Genomic DNA, 21,721 nt, shown 5'->3' on the forward strand with positions numbered 1-21,721 from the left:
GGACTAAGTAACCAAATTTCTCCTGTCTGATGTTCCTGATTTCTGATATCATGAGATATTCATGAGTCGCAGTGCCCTTTTTGGCGGACTGCATGATCGTTGAGGTTCAGGGTTCGTGAATGGAGTTCATGACCGTTTGGTGATTGAGAAAGAAAGTCCGTGACGAGCTGGAGAAGAGAGGTGCAGGGAGGGATCTGCTCTTATGAAACACAAGAAGACGGATGCTGCTTTCTGGGTGTGTCAGAGTCATAACTGATGAAGAAATAGTCAGTGAGATATAGCTGGTGTGAGATTTATGTTTTTTGGTGGGGTTGTGGTCAAGAGTGAACAGTATGTATTATATAAGTCAGATTTTTGTTTTTCAAAGCCTGATTTATAGGTGGACATTCTGACTTTTACAGCACGAAAACCACAGATGTAACTGATAACATGAATGATGGTTCTGTGTCAGTAAGAGTTCCAGTCACAGTTAATTATTAGTTACCCCTGTGTTTCTCCTGCTAACATAACACTGTCACTGATTAATCCATTCCACTCAGAAAATGATGCCTTTGGGGTTTTTGCTGCATGAATTTCTTTTTTTATTCTAAAAAGATTCACACTGTATTTAGAAACAGTATTTTACAGAAAAATGTATAACTGGGAGACATAATAAGACTGCATTATCTAATTTCTGCAAAAAAGGAGTGAAATCAGTGAGGACAGACAAATCTGCCGGCAGATACATGTCACGATTCATAGACACTCATGCCATACAGACATGCAGCGGAAAACCTTTGCCTTGCTGCATAATTCTCCCTCTTTTCAATTCTCCCTCTACCGTGTGTTGAGAGCAAGCAGCCAACCAGGCGAAACACACTACTGCCTCCTAGTGGTGAAAAACACGAGCATATCATTTGTATTAGTTCAGCCTTGACCCCCGCCCCCTTACCCAGCAGGGCCTCTTTGGTGACTTGTACTATTGTTACCCCAGGGGCGGCACACTGAATGTGACATGGCACCGAAGCAAATGAAAACCTGCAGTTTTTCGTTTAACCTTCAGCAGGCCAGCAGAGAAATGAAGTGTGATCCATTTCAGTGCAAACAGGCCCAGGCAGGGAGAGCAGGGTGAGAGGATATGAGAGATTTCCTGTGAGCACTCCGCAGACATGGACGGTCCCCATTCTGCATCAGCACGTATCAAGAGTCCCCTTCAGTTCCCACACAAATGTTTGACTTCTGCCTCTTTATGACGTCAAAACTTTGGATATCTGCATGCATGTGCTTCACTTCTGTAACATCCTGCAAAGTTTGTGTGATCTGAATTGTTTGTATTAGAAACAGTTTCGTTCAGGTCACGTAAGTTGTATAAGAAACAAGAAAATGTGCTTCAGTGCCCTATTTCTGCAGCTGAACGCACATTCATGCATGTACACACTTCATTCACGCATGCATGTGTCTTTCCTGCATGCTTAGATGGACACATACATAGACCATTGTCTCCTTTTACATTCCTTACGTTTCATGCTCAGCTTGCACATGCAGAGACTTGCGTTATACGATACAGACGAATGTGTTTTTGTTATTGCTTCTGCTCGACGTGTTGGGGATTTGTTTGCTGTGAGATACTTTTACCACTCAGGCTGATCCTATGGAACAATCTCCTGCTGATGGATGACCCGTACACATCTTCACATCCCCAGATGCTTCATGATTTTTTTCCTCAGTACTTTCACTGCTCCTGCACTGAATGAGCGTCCCAGCTGGCGGGAAGTAGAAAAGAACAGAATGTACACATATTCCAAGTTGGAAAATGTAAATACATAGAGACTGTGGTTGACCCGATCAGCGGTGTGTACTGACAGTTGTTTATGGTGCTGGAAATCTACACTGATTAACAATATTTTACTGTACGCTGAGCAAACAAATGCTGCCTGTGTATGATTGCAAACAGTACCATACTTGATTCTCAAGCTGCATTTAGGAAAGATAATATCAGGGCAATTAGGTGATGAATTGCACAGAGAATTTGAGTAATTTCTGCTGTCTAGCCTTGAAGCTTCTTTACTTTCAGACAGCAAATCCAGAGTTACATAACTGCTGTAAAACAAAGCACCAACCTGAGTCAGTTTCAGGCTGGAGACATTAGACTGAAGCACTAGAGCTGATGAAGTAATAGTTTGACATTGTGGCAAATACACTTATTTGCTTTCTTGCTGAGAGTTAGTTGAGAAGAAGAATGCCACTCTCATGCAGTATATATGTAGCTGGAGCTAGCAGTCAGTTTGCATAAAGATTGGAAACGGGGGAAACAGCTTGTCTGGGTCTGTACAAAGGGCACCTCTAAAGCTCACCTGTTGATATGTTACATCTGGCTTGTTAAATCCGTAAAAAAAAACATATTTTTGTCTGAATTTGTTGCAGCAACATGTTTCAAACAGGTTGGGACGGGAGCAACTAAAGACTGGGAAAATGGTGGAATGCTCCAAAAACACCTGTTTGGAACATTCCACAGGGAAACAGGTTCATCGGTAACAGTGTCATGATTGGGCATGAAAGGGGCATCCTGGAAAGGCTCAGTCGTTCACAAGCAAGGATGGAGAGAGGTTCACCACTTGTGAACACATGATTGTGTAAAGGATGTTACTACATGGGCTCAGGAACACTTTGTAAAACTGTCAGTAAACACAGTTTCTCTATCTATCTATCTATCTATCTATCTATCTATCTATCTATCTATCTATCTATCTATCTATCTATCTATCTATCTATCTATCTATCTATCTATCTATCTATCTATCTATCTATCTATCTATCTATCTATCTATCTATCTATCTATCTCTTGGTAAGAAAGTGATTCAGTACAGTACAGTACAGCCAGAACATAAAGGTCAGAGGAAACAGGTAGTCAGGCTCAGTCCAAAGGTAAAAACATCCACCTGCCAGCACCTCCACAGCTCACTAATTAATATGTCTTTCCTTAATCCGTGTAAAAATTATGTATTGTGGTTTTACTGTTGCGTGCCATCCTCACTACAAACCTCTGTAAAACTTCCCATAAAACCACAACACAACGAAATATAAGATATGTATATAAGTGTTAGTTAGAGAGCTTCAGAAGTGCTGGTGGGAAATTTATGTTGCCTTTTCCTGTTATTATGCTAAGCTAACAGTCTCATGGCTGGAACCTCATAGCTGATACACAGACATGAGAGTATCGATCATCTCATCAAACCCTCAGCAAGAAAGTGATTAAGTGTATCTCTCAATGTTACAATATTTCTTTAATGGTGTAGTTGTAATTATAAATGCAGTAAAATACTGAATTATTAGTGGCATAATAGCACCAAAAGCATTTGCTGATGTATGTAATGAGGAACCCTGCTGTAAAATACTGTTTGCTCCCTTTAGAGGCCCAAACAAGTTACCAAGGTCAAGGATGAATTCCATGCTAAATGCAGTGGCTCTAAATAACTCAAGCACATATTTATGTTGTCTGGGGATTTGCTAAAAAGGGGCAGCTGTGGGTGCTAAACAAGCTCTCTATAACTCATCTTTACATGTCATGAACCCTCAGATGTGATCAGCAGTGGCCGTTTAGTTTCCCCAGAGTTTCAGAGCACGCTTTGTCCCAAAAAAACAAACCCCTTGGCGGCGTGTACCCCAGATATCAAGCTTGATTCCCACGAACTAATTGGCCTCCTGTGAAACATTCAATCACGCACGCTGTGTTTACCACAGAGTACGGAGCACTCGAGGCCACTGGGTGTAGGTAACTGATCACAATGACACTAATTCATTGCCCCATTAATTTTAATCAACAGGAGTGGAGGTGGAAGCCGGTCAGATGGAGGACGCACTCAAACTGAAGAGGGATCTAATTGTGAATGAGGCCTGTTCTGGGAAAAATGTGAGGAAATAGCCGACCTCTTACTGTCAAGTAGTAAGCAGCTGGTGGTTTGGAGAAGTAAAAGGAAAGAAAGCTTGAATTACAAAGTGTTCTTCCAGAACCGTACGGGCTGTGACCTACAGCAGTAACACAGCAGCTGTGCACTCCAGCACTGACAAACCTGCAGAATCATACTCTTATGTCTCATGTCGGTTCTAAAAGAACAATAAACTGGATGTTTGTTCTGAAACTACACACACTCTCTGGAAGTCCTGTGGTGCAACATCCATAGACAAAAAGCTGTTGTTTTTCAGAGGGAGCTATAAAATGTGCTAAGCTAAGCTAGCCAGTGGCTGACAATGGTACTGATCTCCTCATTTTTCTTTCTGCAAGGCAGAGAAGGAGCGTGTTTCCCAAAATGTCAAATTGTTCCTTTAATGTTATCTTTAGTGAAGGCTGCTGTAGTTTGACAGTAAGTACGTTTGACAGGGAGTTATTTTTTAACCGAGACATTTAATTTAACTCCACCTCAACTTCAGTTAATGACTTCTGACCATCTGTTGTCTGTCGAGTCTTTAATGTCTGCCCTGATAAATGTTAATCTCAAATCCTGATTCCTAACAGACGCTGACTGTCCTCACAAAGATTTGGAGGGACAGCAGGACTGAAAACTTATTGTGTGAGACTTCTCAGTCTTTGTCGGGTGGAGTTACCAGGAGCAGTTATTACTTCAGCATTTTCAGCAATTGTAGCCCAACTAAAATGACCTGTTGTGTGTTATTTCATTTTACTCTGGAGCTTTAATTTATGATTGCACATCTTTGTGCCTGGGTGGAAAATACAAAATTACCAACAAGAGTCACGTTGGTGGCGTCCTCGTTTCTGAGCAGTCACGACAAAAATCATATCCCCGTTCGTCCCACTGACTCAATGAATACTATTCAAACACGGGCATAAAAAACAGCTCAAAGCAAACTGTCATGACCAAAACGTTAGTGTAACCTGACATAGAAAGACTGAGTAAATATGTTGTCTTGTCAAATTCCATCAACGTTTGTTCCTGTGAAATATTGACCCAGCTGTGCGCCCTGACTGGATCCCGCATGATGTCTCATTAAGTGTGTCAACAGCTCTGGGTTTTGCTGCTGTATTTATTAATCCTGAAGTGAGTTCTTGAGTGAGTTTAGCATGTGTTTTTGACTGCTGTATCTCATACTGTGGGTGCATTCAAGTTAACGCAATCTGTCCCTTTCTTTAGCTGCGGGATCACACCTGAGCTCCTAGTAAACAAACAGAACTACAACCTTTAAGCCGGATGACATTTTTGACTTGTTTCAGTAAGATGGTTAATATGTTTTGTAAACTAGATTACACTATAAACACAGTACGCAATATTTCATAAGCAGTCTTGAAGGGTGTGTGTGCTGAATCTCTAATTACTGTTTCTCAACCACTCTTCTGACATTTCCAGTTAACAAATCATTATCAGAAGTTAACAGACAGCAATGACAGACGTGTTGACACCACATTAAAGGAATGCTCCAACTTTGCTGTCTCGTCAGGAATTAAATGAAACTTGTTATTTATTCTGTCTGGTAAATATGAAGCTTTGCCCAGCAGCTGGTTCTCTTAGCTTAGCTTAGCTTAGCTTAGCTTAGCTTAGCATAAAGACTGGAAACCAGGGGAAAAGGCTATCCTGACCTAATAGCACTTCTGAAGGCTAGCTAATTAACATGTCAACCAATAAGAGTATTGATGGCAGGGTAATTCTAACGCACCAGATGGGTTATCGCATTGTGTGATCTCGCGAATTTCCTCACAGGGTAAAGCTAAGTCCCCCTAATTCCAGTGTTGTGCTAAGCTAAGCTAACCGGCTGTTGGCTGTAGCTTCATATTTAACAGACAGGTGAAAGTCATCTTGATCTTTCCAACTCATTCTTGCCAGAAGAGCGAACAGGTGAGGGCGGAACGATTCATTTAAAACCGCGTTGAGAAGGAAACTGATCACACCTCTTTTACTCGGCTGTGGTGGATAAAGGTGTGAACTGCCAGCAGTTGATCTTTCTCTCAGGTGAAGATGAACCTGAAGCTATGTTGAAATCACAGGTGTCTTGTATCAGTCATAAAACAAGCCTGATCGCATCCAGTTTATCCTCAGCGCCACACAAGCACATCTGCCTCTGGAACAAAGCCCGGCTGTGTTTTTGCAGACAGTATGTCAGTCCAGGGGACAGAGTCCACAAATCATTGTTTGTACAGTATTTACTTTAGGATGGGTGCTACAGAGCTTCAAAACAGCGCTTTCTGTAACCCTGCCTCCACACCGCCAACCCTCCACACCACCAACCCTCCACCACTGTTCTCACTATCATCAACAACCAAACATCTGACTCTGTGGTTCAGCCCGCCACTTTTTTCTGTCTGTCTGCGCACCTGCTGTTTATGCTGTGACATTGCTGTGCAAGGCATTGTGGGAAAAAGATATTTTACAAGTCCAATGCATTGCGGGGGATGGAGCCTTCAAAAAATAAATGGATGACTTGTTTTCCTGACCTTCGCACAGTGAAGTCCCCCCCTTTTGCTCTTTCGCTCACATAAAAGCACATCAAGAATGTCCAAGCTGCATTTGGTGTTTTGTTGTCATTCTTTAAGCTGTCTTCTCTTCATTTTACTCTTTCTGGTCTTGCATTTCTTACTTTTTTCTGCGCTACATTGCTCTTGCTCACACAAATATACAAGGCTTTCTGTTTATGCCTCCACCCTCAGGTATGTGTTTCAAAATGCACCTCTTTGTTGGACAGCAGTGAATTCAAGCCCTGTGCGTATGCAAACAGGTAAACATGTTTTGAGTAAGAGATGTGTTACGCATGCCAAGAGTTTAATCTTTTCATTTCAGTCTTTTCCTCTTTCTGAAGCTCCCCTCATTGCTGTGAGCTGTAAAAACTTGGCTTCCCATCCTGGACCCCAATTAGGACCTCACCTTCTGCAATTAATGGCAGGAAACAAGCTGTAGAGCAGGAGGGTGTACTAAAGTTCAGCATTGGTTTGGAGGGGGGCAGAGAGGCTAAAAAAGCCTGAGAGGCCTGGGGAAAAAACACTGAGAAAAATAAGGACAGAAACGAACAGAGTGTGTGTGTGTGTGTGTGTGTGTGTGTGTGTGTGTGTGTGTGTGTGAGAGAGAGAGAGAGAGAGAGAGAGAGAGAGAGAGAGAGAGAGAGAGGGAATGTCCTCTAGTTACCTCTGGGGTGATCATCTTCTTGCATCCCCTCTGGGTCCCATGGGCCCCATTTGCAAATTTTAGGACCATGACCAAGGTCGTTGCTGGGTTCAGAGTGTGTAAATCAGAGGCCTCTCTCCCCCTGGACGGCCCATGACCTCCCTGCTGCACATCCTGTAACCCAGCATGGGAGAAACAAAGCCCACAGCCTCCTGCCAAGTTCCTCCAAGTCCACTGAGCCCCCTTCACACTGAGACGACAGAAAGATCTCCACTTTCCCCTTGTGTCACTGTACAGTACATTTGTCACAGGGATTGTAATCTGTGCAGAATCTTAAGACATGATCAACAGCAGTCTAAGATTACAGTCAGACCACTATCATATTGTGGTATAAAGTGTATTTATACAGTTTCTGTTCTGAGGTATTTTTACTTTTATTGAGTATTTTGATTTCATGCTAGTTTATTTCTTCTGCTCTGTGACATTTCAGAGGTAAATGTACTTTTTACTCTGCTCCATGTATTTGACAGCTACAGTTACTAATTACTTTACAGATCAAAGAATTACATTCAAAATCAGTTAATAAAATCTAATGCAATGTTACAGATTAAAGTACCAAATAGTATATAAAATAGGTCAAAGTAACACCATCACAGTACAATAATACAATACATGATACTAAAACTTTATTTTTCTGCTTAATAAATGCATTTACTTTGGTAATCCATTTTACTAATAATAGTTTTGTACTTTTATGCAAGAAAGAGTTTGAATGCAGGACTTTTACTTACTATTCGTTTACTTCAACCTCATGTGCACTGCTGGTGTTTTCTCCTGGCTGAGTTGGACCTTGGAGGCATGCAGGCAAACAGGGAGCGGCCTTGGGATGAATATGTTTCTGACCTGACACATTTCTGCTTCAGAGACAGAGAGACAGGGAAGATAGTAAACACATGCCACCCGTAAGTCTATACAGTACGTATGTGTGGGGGAGGCATCGAGAGGCGTGGAATGATGATGACAGGGTGAGTTACCGAGCGTGAGTGACACCGAGCTGTTTTCAAGCACAGAGCTGTTGTTGACTGTGAAACCTGCAGAATAACACCCCCTGAACCTCCTTTTTTGTCGCTCCCTCACATTTTACTGTTGTCCTTCAGGCCAGAGTGCAGTCAGAGAATGCAGCAGGTGCAGCTTTGGGAAAACTTACCTTCTTTTTTGAATAACAGTCAGATGCAGGCTGATCTGTAAGTCTGCTTTCTGGCTTGCTTCTGGCTGCAGTATGTCAAATACAGACTGCTGGGCAACTTGTTCACTTGTGTATGCTCACATGAGGCTCTGGAGGTACACTGCTGTAGACGAATGCCAGCATGGCAGCTGTTTTCTGTGTTCTGTAAGATGACTGCTGTTTATCCTGTCTCACTCTTACTTCTGTCTTTCTCTTTCTGGCTCTCAGCTGTCAAGTGCCAGCATGCTCTCTTTGGTTTTGCATGTCTAAATCTAACTTAATGAATAGCTGCCAAGAATTAATTTGTGGCTTGCTGTCGGTCTAGAAATCGGTTTCACATTACTTGGTGATGCTCTCCTGGTTAAAGCCACAGTAATTCTCAGAAGTCTATAAGCCTCTGGAACTGCAGCTCCAATACTGTATGCAATAATTTGTGACTTGTGCTGTATGTGATGGTAAGCAATCTGCTCTATGAGCAGAAGATGGGTTCACCTGCGTTGCAGAAGTATCAACCATGATAACCAAAACTGATTCTGTTGCTCTAGTATTCCCTGCAGAGAAACACCACTTCCAAATGATGGTGTCTTGCTGGGTTTGGGGCTAACCTTGGTAAAGCCTGGTGAAGAAGAGAAGGCAGAAACAGCTGCTGTGCCTTTGAACTTCCACAAGGTGACGCTGCAAGCCAGAGCAAAAGAGTGTTTAATAAAACGCTGACTTTCTGCTGCACTGTGTACATAAAGCAATTTAACAATCCATGTATTTTTGAAATGTGTGTTTTCAACATGGTAAACTAACTAAGTTACATTATAACACCTTTGATCCAACAACTTATTAATGACTTGCTAAACATCACATGAGCTACCTAATCCAAGCTGTTTATACAGAAATCAATACAGCACAGCTGTCATTTCACATCATATACTGTATTGATCTTACAGACACAGTAAATTCATTTTTCTCCTCCAGCAGGTCAATACATAACTGTGTGTAAAATAGGTCAAAGTATGGAACATGTCAGGTTTTCATCACACATAACGCATAACTCAAGCTGACCTGCTTTCCTGTTCAAACAACCTCCGGGTTCCCTCGTGAACCTCAATCTGGACTTGAGCCAAATACCTTCATGCTGAAAAACAACACTGTCAATGAAATCTTTTTTTTTTTTTAAATACAACCTAAATTTCAAAAAGTTGGGATGCTTAAAAAACTAAAACTTGCTTGTCCATTTTTACATATAGTCAATTGAAAATAGCATAAAGACAATATATTTAATGTTTGATCTCATCAGCTTCACTGATTTTGTAAATAAAGAAGATATTATTCAGAATTTGATGCGGCAACATGTTTCAAACAAGTTGGGAAGGAGCAACTAAAGACTGGGAAAGATGTGGAATGCTCCAAAAACACCTGTTTGGATCATTCCACAGGTAAACAGGTTGATTGGTAACAGGTGATATTATCATGATTGCGTATGAAAGGGAATCAGGGTTGTATCTAAATGGGAAGACAGAATTTTATGGTGATTTCTGAACATCCAGTCTTTATTGCTTCTATCATTTATTGTATTTACATAACATTTCAGGGATTTGGATGGTGCCGTTATCCAAATAATGTAAATGTGCTTAAAGTCCTTGCATTTAAACAAAGCAATGCATTCACAGCCACAAACAGATTTTTATTTTTTTTTTTTCATTTCTGGTGTTGTACAAAGGAAAAGTAGACTTAGAAGAGGAAAGGAATGTCCGAAGTTTAGAAATGTGATCTATATCGATACAGTTGTAATCTTTCTTTCATGTATTAACTGTTTTCATCAGTGTCAGAGAGTCTGCAATTGGTTGGTTAGAACCAGAAAAATATACTGACTGTTAATTAAATTTACTCAAGAAGATATCAGTTAAAGCAGCCTGGCTAATGTACAGCTAATGTTTACTGACGCTTTCACTGACTCATGCAAAGACAACCCCATACAGCAGCTGTCAGAATTATTTCACGGTATTAAGCAAGTGTACCATGTGCAGTTATACTTAGATATAATGTGCGTCATATATTACTAATACTGTTCAAGCTCTCTGGGCTGAATTCTCGAGCTTTTTGTGAGTGTTAAGTTAGAAGGAAGGGGAGAAAACTGGGTGAGGCCAGTCTGGAACTCTTTGAGATCACTGGAGTGTCAATTCGAGAATGAACTGAGTGATGCTACCCTCTGATGGACAGACAGTAAACTGCACAACCTGAACCTGGTTACAAAAAACAAGCTTTTCTTCACGTGCACACATTGAACCACATGACAACATTTATGGCAATAAATCTGAAAGAATTCTATATACACACTGCAGCAGAAATGCTTAATCACTGTCAACATTTGACTTCACCTTCTGACATTAGATCACTGAAAAATAAAGCCAGTCTAGTTTCAGTGTGCAGTTAAGGCTTTATCATTTAAGTCATGATGAAATCGATTGTTGATTTTTGATACTTTCAAGCTGACATCATTGACTCAGTTTATTTCATTTTGCAAGTATTGTAAATGTTTCTCTTCTTGCAACAGACTCTGGATTGGTCGAACTATAAAACTGACATTTACCTTGTGAGTGCATCTACTGAAATGAAAAATAGGTTCATGTCACTTTTCCCATTGCCTCTATACCTTGACCACAGCTGACAGAATCAATGAGGAAAACAAGCTTTGTAGGTAAATTTTACGCTTTGTTTCAGACAAACAAACTGCTGCAGCCTCAATAAATGTTAATTATGAGGAAAAAACCTGAACCATAGTACCTGTTCACAGGTACTATGTAATAACCACAGGACGTCTACTCTCATCTTAATAACCAAATTTATTTCAAAACATCTGAACAAGTGCGGTGAAGGCCATTCCAAGTGAAACGGTGTCTTCTGCTCCACATGTTGGATTCACACCTCACAGCTTCAGTGGGCTCTGTGAAGAGAAGACATCTGTCACACACACACCATCTCAAAAATAACCACATTCAACTCAACCCACATAAAACTCTTAATGCTTTTGTATGAACAGGATTTGAGCAGAGAACTGAGAAACAGCATGGGTTTTTACTTCAGGTAATAGATTAATAAATCATTAAGAATCAGATTAAATATTGTGAATTGAGTGATTCTTTGTCCTGGTTATTGTGACCACCTACTGTTACCCATCCCTGGTATTTGTCTGGTGTCCCAGGAGAAAATGAGTCCACAATGGGAGAATTGAGTACAGACCAGCACGAACCGCATCACAACTAGGCTAAGCTATATGCTAACAAGACTGAAGTGCAACGTAAACCGCAAGCCACAGGAGTACATTGTCACTTAAGTTGACCTTGATTTTCAAAAACACAGTTTTGTTGGTCCAAAACTGGTCAGTTGCATCACTGCAAGGACAAGTTTTAATGATTCATTACGGAGGCAAATTGATGCTTGTATGCTTCAACATGACAGTCAGCAATGTGTTTGAGGTGCATCGTGTCCCATTTCACTAAGACATCATCCGAGTTAGGGCAAGCTAAAAACAAACTGAGAACTGAGAATCCTGTTACAAAACAATACGATAACATTGAAGAAAGAAAGAATTGAGAAGCTATTTTGTTACATTTTTTAAGCACTGTCAAAAAGCTCTAGCTTCAATTCTGTGATACTTTGGGCCAACAGACAGTGCTGTTTTAGTATGTCACAGGTTATATTATTAAGTTTTGTCCACCCCAATGTGGAGCACCTTTCAAGCAACAAAACACTTGAGTTATGTTTTTTTTTTTTTTGGACCAACACTTGTTCCATAAAACACTTCTTGTATGGTTGCAACATTAAACTGCTTTACATTGTGCTGGGGTTCAAGCTGTTTCTGGTCATACACTGGGCTACATTATCTTGCAATACACTATTGCCAGATGAGAATTATTTTTTATGCATCATTTATCTTTATAGATTATATCTTATATTAAATGATCCTGGACGTTACCAGCACCTAAACCTGGTAACTACAACGTGCTGTTTAAGGCCTCTACTGCGCAGTTTGGGTGTTGTCAACTATTAGTAATTGAGCTAAAAGACATGGCTGAGTTCATGGCCCCTCACCCTATCGCAGCCTCCTGGCTTCTCTTTCAGACTCTAGAAGTGTCAGCACATCTCCTTCTCTGACTGGGCCCTTCACGTTCCTGATGATGGAGCGGTTGCTGTCGTCCATGAACTCAACACGGACCTGCAAGAAGAGCAGATGACGTGATGTTAGAACAAAATAGAGACACTAAAGCAAGGCTGATTTAAGATTTAACCACCATTAAAATTGCAGAATGTTGCAGAAAAGACAACTTAGCCGTATGATTTAAGTTTGAGCCCCTGAGTTGAACTCAGCTTCAAACTTTTACACATTAATGTTCAAAATAGGAGATTAGTCTCAGATCCAGGTGAGAGACCACACGCAGACGTGAACTTAAGGCACGCAGATTAATCAGCAAAGTTAGATAATTCTGTATATTTCAGGACCAGAAACTATTTTCATTTCATTTTTTTATGAACTTAAACAAACGATGGGATCAAAGAGAAGCCCTACATTTAATTGAGTAAAATGCTAACTTAATGCTCCTCTTATTAGCATAACGTTACCTGTGTACATTGTCCCTGGGAACCAGTTCTTCCGAGCACCTTGGTGACCTGAAAAAACAAAATATGAGTTAGACTGACAATACATACGTTTCAAAGTACCCTTGGCGTTTACTGATGGTAACTCAAAGTCTACAACAGGCTAACGGTGAACTAGCGAGCAGACTGCAGCATGAACGGGCCTCCATGATCGACACGCGAGAGTCGACGTGTCGGAGGCTAACCAGTGTATAAAATTTAATTTAGCTTCAAATTTTTTGCACCGTATAACACAATAGTTGTTACTGTAGCTGTCTATCCGTCCGGATACGATTATTTTCACCATATTAGGTATTTTCTTACTCTTGCGAGCTTGATCGGCTGCACGCGGCTGGCGTCCATGTTGTCAGGTTAGACCGGAAAGGAAGTCACGTGGTGCGCGGCCGAGATATATCGCAACTCTAATTCCTATTAATTTTTACATTTCATAACATCATTTTAACTGTAACCAAACAAGAAAAATATCCAGCAAACATGTTCATAAAAAAATGCAAAATTCGAATTGTGTAATTAAAGTTTCTAAATTTTAGATTTCCACTTCCTTTTCCGGCAAATGGCCAATACCATTAACACAAACTTTGATGGGGGAAAACCAGGGCCGTACCATTAGTCATGATGCTATAATGCTTTTTACCAGTTCACTCATTTCAATTTTACAATGTGGCATAATAAACCCAATCAATTGGGTCTGCTTGTTTAACCCATATTTTCCACATATATGCATGCAATTCTTTATTACATTTGGTTGTATATTGATTTTTCTTTCCTTATTTATTTATTTAATGTTAATCTAATGTTTTCCACGTCAACACAAACCGCACAACGTGTCTCCCTGTGCAACATGTAGGACCATAGAAAATCCCATAGACTACATGACTATACTTAGACTATACTGGGTGCATCCCAGTTACTGATGCAGTGACAGTCAACATAACATACACATTTTTTGTGTGGCATATTCACATTTACAATGCATGTTTTACTCTCATTTTAAAATATTGATTCATTAAACTAAATCATAATCTGGTCTACACACTGTTGCAGTATTATTATTCAATATTATATAATCAAAATGTGACTTCATTTTGACTTTGGTTTACTATTTTTTGAAATAGGCAAACTAACTATGATCTTGATTTATCATAAAGGGATCCATGTCAAACAAGGATTTGCTATTTAAGATAAAGGAGAAGAGGTGAAAAGGTGGATTCTTTGTTTATAATACAAAGAAAAGCAGAGAAATATTTATACAAATATTAAATTTGGGGCATTTCAGAAGTTTATCAGGACTGGAGGTAGCCAGTGTAAACCTCTAGCTAGAAGTAACTTCCTGTACAAAAGCACTCCATAGCCTTGTTAGCAATGCAATACTGTCATCACACCACTCTCTCTCTCCGCCTTTCCTCCTCTCTCAGAACTCAAAGCCTTAAATCACAACACTAATCCTTGTGAACAGTATTTTTAACTTGCGTTTGGACAGAAAGGACAGCAATAGGATTAGAGAATCAGTAAAGAGGCTGAATCCCTAACTCATGCAGTTGATCTTCTTGCATGCTGAGAGACAAACACGACAGCTCTTTCTTTATCTTTATTTCAACCTGATATTATTCTTTTAAGGACAGCATTCAGCTTAAATGGGGCTCTTGTGGAATACTGTTGTTGTTGCTTTTTACTGACTTGTTCCAAACTTGGCACAAACTCTTCTTTTCGCTTGTCGTCTAAGGAGCTTTCACAATGGATCTGCGGAAGCCCGGATTGAAAGTGCTGAAAAAGCGTCGCTCCAGCCTTTTTGCAACCATAAAACGGGAGATGAGTTTTTCACAAAGCATTGAAGAACAGGAGTGTGAATTCCCCTTTTCGCAAGACAGCTCTGTGAAACCGTGGACATCCATGGACAACCTTGATACTCCTGATGACAACAAAAGTAAAAAATCTGAAACAAAACAGAGCAGAGAGGCAACAAACCCAAGGCAATCAAACATTGTCAACCTCAACATAGGCGGAAAGGTGTTTCACATCCCAAAGCATTTGGTCCTCCAACACCCAAAAACCAGGATTGGAGTCCTTGCTCTCTGTAATGATCCGGTCAAGCGTCTGACACTCTGTGACGATTACAATGTTAAGAACAATGAGTTCTTTTTTGACAGGGACCCAATGTTTTTCCACTACATCTTCCACTTTTATTGTAGTAAGGTCCTGTGGGTGATGGATAGTCTCTGCCCCGTCAACTTTGAAGAAGAGATGTCATTCTGGGGCTTGAAACTGAAGGATAGTCCAAGGTGTGCTGTAGATACTTCATAGAGCCAAAGTGTAGCTCGGTCCACTGCTGTTTGTGTATTGCAAGCATGATTTTGAAAAGTAACTCTTGTAGAAGTAGACAATAAATTAGCTTCTTCTTCTTCTTCTTCTACCTCTTCTTCTTCTTCTTCTCAGGTGCTGCCGCATTCTGTTTGAGGAGAAAGTGGATGACATCAGAGACCAGCTGAAGGTCAACCAGGAGCTGATTGATGAGATCAAACCTCACCAAGATGACGAGGGATACAAGACCATGTTTCTTGGAGGCTTTCGGAAGATGCTCTGGGACTTGATGGAGAATCCCTACTCCTCACTGTCAGCCAAAGCTTTTGCTGTATTTTCCAGTCTCTTTGTGCTTATCTCCATTGTTGCCATGACAATGAATACAGTAAAAGAACTCAGGCAGTACAAACTTAGTGGCAGAACCTACATGGAGTGGGTAGAGATTGCTTCCATCCTTTTCTTTACCATGGAGTACTTTTTGAGGTTACTCACCACATCCAACATCAAAGAGTTTCTCAAGAGTGCCCTCAACTTTGTTGATGTGGTGGCTGTTATGCCATACTTTATCCAGCTCATTTTTGAGGCATTTGTCATCGATTCAGAAGATATCAGTGCAAAGGAAGATTTGAAGACCATGGCAAGGGTCAGCAAAGTCAGCAAGGTGCTCAAGGTGGTCAAGTTGATGCGCATCTTCCGTATCTTGAAGCTTGCCCGTCACTCCACAGGCATGAGGGCATTTGGATTCACCATTCGACAGTGCTCTGAGCAGGTATGATCAGAGTTAGCGTGACTATAATCAGCATACTAACAATGGATCACATTTCTAATAGCACATGAAACTTGTAATGATGTACCCAGAGACAATTATCATCTAATTGTTCTTATTTTGGTTTACAGACCTGCAACTTTACTGTTTTGGTTTAGTCTCATTGTTCTCATCAGAGCTGACTCCAGCTGCAGCAGGCAGCTGTTTTCATGGAGAAAGCTCTTATCAACCCACTTTGCACAACCTGCCTAGCAACAAACAGCAGACTGACCTAGTAAGCTGCTAGCTGGTGAACACAGTTGAGCATTTAGCAGCTACAGAGGCAGACATTTTTCTCAGGAGTTGTAGGTAGATACTAAAACAGAGCATTAAGCAGAATGACTATTACATTTGTCAGGTGGCAAAGCACATGACCTCTAATTAACGGTAACCATGCTCTGTAACTGTTGGATGTATAGGCAATGTTTCTTCTTCACCCCAAGTAGCCCCCCCAGCTAGCAGTGTGCTAGCTCAGGACCAAGAATTCTTTATGGAAAGTTTCATGTAGCCACCAAGATGGGAATAAAACAGTCATTAAATAGCACAATAGGTTTTGAAATCCATGGCTTACATTGCCCATGTAAGAATTCAAGATGTTCTTCTTCTCTTTTGCCCAATTTACCACTGTTCCCGCCAAGTGCTGCCACCTGTGGTGAGACAGACACTAACACACGTGACAGTGTTTCTTATGGGAAAAGTGTTTAAAGTGTGTGTCATTCTTGACTCAGGGGTTTTTGGCAACTCCTGGAGTCATTCATGTTCAAAATACTGTATGTGCCCTTTGTGATAATACATGTAACATGTAGGCATTCTAGGTGAGTCATAATAAAGCTTAAAGTTGTTGCGTGACCTGATGGGTGGTCCTAGATTTCTGAGTATAATTTCCAATGTTGAATGGACGCTGCTGTTGACATGTATACTTCTGTCATTATGTAGGTGTGCTGTCTGTTTCTGTTCATTGCTATGGGCATCTTCACCTTCTCTGCTCTGATGCACTCTGTGGAGGTGGATCAGCCTGGGACACCATTCAGCAGCATACCAGATGCATGGTGGTGGGCAGCGGTGAGTAGCATAAACTTCAATTCAGTAAAAGTTTTAGTTCTGTATTTTTTATTTAACCAGACTGCATTAGAATTTGGGCAATACTTTTTGTAAGAAATGTAAATGTGCTTTTCCACTCATCTGTAGGTTGAGCTTTTTGGTGACTTTGCCATGATTTTAGCTTAATCCAAATAATCTTAATTAGTTTATTCCTTTCTTACTGTTTTTTTTTTTTTCCTTGATGGACATGCCATGACTCAAGCAAAAATGAGAATGAGACAGGATGGATAATCACATTAATTTAAGTCCCACCAAAGTGCAACTTGCACAAGGCTACATCTTTGATACCAAATAATACCTCAGTTGCCATTATTAATGAAACAAGGAATAGTGCACAGCATTTAGAGGATTTGATCAGCTCTTACACCTGCTTCTGAGATTCTTCCGGATCAATTAAGTGGGTTATGCATGTAGCTTACTAAGCTGTTCCCCTTATTGTGCCACAGAGATAGAGTAGGAGCTCAGTGGGGGTGGGGGGGCGTGTCAGTATGATCAAGCAGTGCAGTGCATTTCAGTTGTCAAGGATTAGTCCTACCGGGATTTATGCTGCCTGCTTAGTTGTAACATGACAGCAATGCCCACAATGCAAAGCAGAGTCACGTTCTGTGCTGTGGCTCAACCAAGCACTAAACCCACGACAAGATTGTAATTAAAGACATGTGAATGCATGGAACTTTGACATCTCTGAAGCAGGAGAAATGAGCCTTTGTGTTTTTTCATGCTAATGATGGACATGTGATTGTTTGGTGACAAACTGTCATAATCAAACTGTGTGCTCACTTTGACAGTTGTGCATTGATAACGATATAACATGTTAGTTCCCTTTAGAGGTGGTGGTAGGTGAATTTTTAACATCTTGGTCAGGGCTGGGCTGTTTCCCCTTGTTTACAGCCTTTATGCTGAGATAAGCTAACTGGCTGCTGGCTCCAGCTTCATACTAACAGACAGATATAAAAAGTGGTGTCCTTTGTTTCATCTATTTCTTGACAAGAAAAAAAAATCCTGTGATTATAGGCAAGAGTAGCAATAGTGACTAAACTCAATATTGGAGTCCTTTCAACACTAACGGTTTTAATCTGGAATTTACAGTCAAAAACACGAAAAGAAAGTGCATTTTAATTCTGGTTGCTAAAATTGCGTCAAACTTTGCAGTTGACTATCTAATTAAAGAACAATGTGGTGCAGTACATTTAGCTAACACGCTATTTGATCTAGGCATTGGACAGGAATACATTTTCAAAGGCCACTACACCACTACATTGGACTCTGTTTGTACTCATAGCTCCATTTACATGGTAAACTATGCAAGATATAGGACAAAGGGATTAAGTTCTTCTGAAATGTCTTGTGTTGATCAGCTTAATAGTAATAACAGCCTCAAATTTGACTCGTTTTAATGTACTAGAGTGCCTGTACTTCATCAGCCTGGCTCTCTGTGTTCCCGTGCACTCTCTTTTAGGGACATTTGGTTTTTATTTATCTGGTGGCAGCTGTTAACTTATATGTGTCTAATCCCCTCTAATACGGTGTAATGCGTCTCGTTTGTGGCCAGACACAGTGATTGCATTCGAGAGATGGAAAGTGTTGTAGTTTATTCCTGGAAGTTTATTTTCATTTTCATCCTGTTCATTCTCAGTACAAAAACATTTCAGTTATTGGATGGTCAAGAAGACATGTACAAGGAGAATGAGCTCTGTGGAACAAAATGAGGGAATTCCAAATATCTATCCACAGGGATTGCCCTTTTGCTTTGTTTTCTTATAAATATATAGAAATAGTAAAAGCGGAGTACAGATCATGCATGTGCATAGACTCACTTCACTTCTTCCCACAGGTAAGCATCTCTACGGTGGGCTATGGTGATGTTGTGCCTATCTCCTATCTTGGCCGCTGTGTGGCTTTTGGCTGCATCTCTTTTGGCATCATCCTCAATGGCATGCCCATCTCCATCCTGTTCAACAAGTTTTCCGACTACTACGCCAAACTGAAGGAACAGGAATACATGGTTTCAAACACCGAGCGCACCTTCCAGCTCAGTAAACGTCTGAAGCGCAAATTTGAAGGCTGCTTTGAACCCCAGCCAGAGGACTCTGATGATGAGATACATTATCGACCCGGCGTGAGGCAAAGTATCCACGAGGGCGAGGACTGAGCGAAGCTGCCAACTTGCGACCTCGCTAACCCTAAATGGCCTTATCACCCATGGGTCTACAAAGTGTTAGACCCCATCTGCCTCCATCTCTGAGCATATGTGATTTAAGATAAACAATCTAAGGGGAGAAATGGAGGCACCAATATCTTGACATAAGCTTTAAGCCTTAGCTTTACAGTAGGTGCTGTTTGCACGCTATGGGTGATGCTCCCACTGGACAGCTTGTAACTGTATTGGCTTCTAAGAATAGCACCCAGCTGCAGCCACTTCTGATTAGACTGAAATAGTTGTTTGACACAAGGAGGTCCAGTAGTAACATTATTAATGACACAATGCTTCACTTCAACCACTTTAAAGGGAACATTATGCTTATGAGGAACTGCTCTCATTGGAAGTGCTATTAATGAACTATTTTGGTCTATTACATTTCAACTACTGATGCTCTGCACTATAAGTATCATTTAAATTCATGTGTAAAACTTTTGTCCAGTACTGACTGGCCTAAACACCAAGCTGAACTGTCATCATCATCTTCCACTTTTTTAGGCTGAGGAAATACAAATGTACAGATTCTTGCACACCTGAGAGAATCGGAACATCATCAGTGTTATGCTCTTCCCTGTGTCATGCTGTATATGTCAGTAAAGTGGTATTCTTGTCCAAAGCGCACTCCAGTCACTCAACATGCTCTTGACTGCACCTAAATGGGAGGAGAGGCGCAGCAGGGGGTGTGTCTCTAGCGATCAAGAGCAGGAGTGTAATTTTGTTGTCAAGGATTATTGGGATTTGCGCTTGCGCCTCCTGCTTGCTCAGACAAGGGTAAGAGTCAATTATATTGTGTGCTATATTGGTTGCACCGGGAATCTAATCAGGTGTACACAATCAGGTCCTATTTAAATTCCTACATAATATTTTTATGGATGATATCTGAACAATTTGTTTCTGATATACGGTAGATACCTCATTGTAAACTGACATACACCATTTTTCATGCTCACTAGTTACACATGGGCAAGAGTGCAACTAACAGTCATCCAACATGTCGGTATGTGGCATGCTCCCTCTGAGAATTGAGCTGATGTCTGGATCAAGCATGGCCCAGTCCTGCAGTTAAACCGTCCTTGCACTGTGCTGCTTGCTGTGTTTAGCTCTTTGGATAAGATCATTAAACCAATTCCTGCTCTGGGCAATAGCTCTCCCAAGACCACACAGTTACTGTAAGCAAATGTATTATCTTCTCCCAAACAAATTCAAGGTAGGAGTATTGGCTACCCTCTCAAGGTAATGGGCAAGGCAATGCTTTCCTGAGATCTGCCCAGGACTGTTCTATCCAGTGCACTGGTTTCAAACAAAAAGGAGGGATTTTAAAGGAAAGGGAAAAAGATTTTTAATTGGTCATCATCAATGCCAGCCCCTACACCCCCTTTCCAATTGCACTGATTATGTGTTGTGCCTCTCGTCGAATTTACAGAAACCGATGATGTATTAGACCTTCACTTCAACCACATGAAACATAGAAACTATTTTGTGTTGCATTGTATGTGAATCAGGGGAGAATCGTTGGTATAACACTGCTAATGCTTCCTTGTTTTTGCTTGACTTTACTGGAAGTCCAAAAATATTTGTTGAAGAATAAGAATTTGCTCCATAGTGACAGATATTTTCAATTTCTGTTCACATTTCTTGTGAAAGTAGATTCCAAAGATTTTGACTGTGGGTGAAATCCTTTGAGCAGTGTTTCAGCTCTTGTGAGAATGTGACAAAAACTGCATAATTGAAAAAAATCCAAACAGAAGGTGAAAGCTAGTTATTTTGCACTTTGCAATGTACAAGTAAAATGTGTCATTTTTCTTTCTTGTGCATGGAATCAAAACAAAATTATAAAACAAGCGCAGGCTGGAAACCATGTAAAACACAGACTTGATTATATATTAAAATACATACTTGTCAATACCTTAAAAATGATAAAAGCAGATTTCTTGCTCGATTAAAAAAGCCTCTTCTTGATGGCACTCTTGTGCTATAATAACCATTATCATCTACATTTCCTTTAAATAACAACTTGATGTCTATGTCTATTAACAGACACTTGTCTCATATGTCTGGAGGACGATGCTGCCTGTCTAATAGTATTACAGGATGAGGTAATGGGAGGGATGCCAGTCCTTTAATAGTGTCGTCAGCATCAATTAAAACTCAGGAGTACTGAGAGATCCTGGCTGTCTCAAGTGGCTCAGCCAGGACTGAATGGACAAGAATAGATGCAGTCTAGAGGGACATCGGGGACAGATCAGCACAACAGACAGACATACAGACAGAACGGATACTCACCAATTGATTAAAATGATTGCATAGAAAAGCTAATATTTCATATATAGTCTTTCACTCAGACCTATGCATACAAGCT

At 40.6% G+C, this 21,721-nt stretch overlaps 2 protein-coding genes across 2 annotated transcripts; one reads left to right on the top strand and one right to left on the bottom strand.

The window, feature by feature from the left end:
* Nucleotides 1-11,127: 11,127 nt before the first annotated feature.
* On the bottom strand, nucleotides 11,128-13,322 carry rps28 (ribosomal protein S28). The gene is made up of 4 exons (XM_070974656.1): nucleotides 13,262-13,322; nucleotides 12,923-12,970; nucleotides 12,395-12,518; nucleotides 11,128-11,246 (listed from the first exon to the last, which is right to left on the bottom strand). Exons 1-3 carry the CDS (start codon nucleotides 13,298-13,300, stop codon nucleotides 12,396-12,398), a joined length of 210 nt encoding a protein of 69 aa, XP_070830757.1. The 5' UTR covers nucleotides 13,301-13,322; the 3' UTR covers nucleotides 11,128-11,246; nucleotide 12,395.
* Nucleotides 13,323-14,493: 1,171 nt separating this feature from the next.
* Nucleotides 14,494-19,876, top strand: LOC139338928 (potassium voltage-gated channel subfamily V member 2). Its single transcript, XM_070974281.1, has 4 exons — nucleotides 14,494-15,237; nucleotides 15,392-16,025; nucleotides 16,998-17,123; nucleotides 18,997-19,876. Exons 1-4 carry the CDS (start codon nucleotides 14,693-14,695, stop codon nucleotides 19,312-19,314), a joined length of 1,623 nt encoding a protein of 540 aa, XP_070830382.1. The 5' UTR covers nucleotides 14,494-14,692; the 3' UTR covers nucleotides 19,315-19,876.
* The last annotated feature ends 1,845 nt before the right edge of the window (nucleotides 19,877-21,721 follow it).

This window comes from Chaetodon trifascialis, chromosome 11, assembly GCF_039877785.1.
Source record: "Chaetodon trifascialis isolate fChaTrf1 chromosome 11, fChaTrf1.hap1, whole genome shotgun sequence".
Lineage (NCBI taxonomy): Eukaryota > Metazoa > Chordata > Actinopteri > Chaetodontiformes > Chaetodontidae > Chaetodon > Chaetodon trifascialis.

Coding starts and splice junctions, on each gene's coding strand:
- rps28 (XM_070974656.1), bottom strand. CDS start 13,300: ATGGACGCCAGCCGCGTGCAGCCGATCAAGCTCGCAAGA. Junction 12,971..13,261: donor AGCCGATCAAGCTCGCAAGA/GTAAGAAAATAC, acceptor TTGTTTTTTCAG/GTCACCAAGGTGCTCGGAAG. Junction 12,519..12,922: donor CCCAGGGACAATGTACACAG/GTAACGTTATGC, acceptor CTCTTCTTGCAG/GTCCGTGTTGAGTTCATGGA.
- LOC139338928 (XM_070974281.1), top strand. CDS start 14,693: ATGGATCTGCGGAAGCCCGGATTGAAAGTGCTGAAAAAGCGTCGCTCC. Junction 15,238..15,391: donor AAACTGAAGGATAGTCCAAG/GTGTGCTGTAGA, acceptor TCTTCTTCTCAG/GTGCTGCCGCATTCTGTTTG. Junction 16,026..16,997: donor TTCGACAGTGCTCTGAGCAG/GTATGATCAGAG, acceptor GTCATTATGTAG/GTGTGCTGTCTGTTTCTGTT.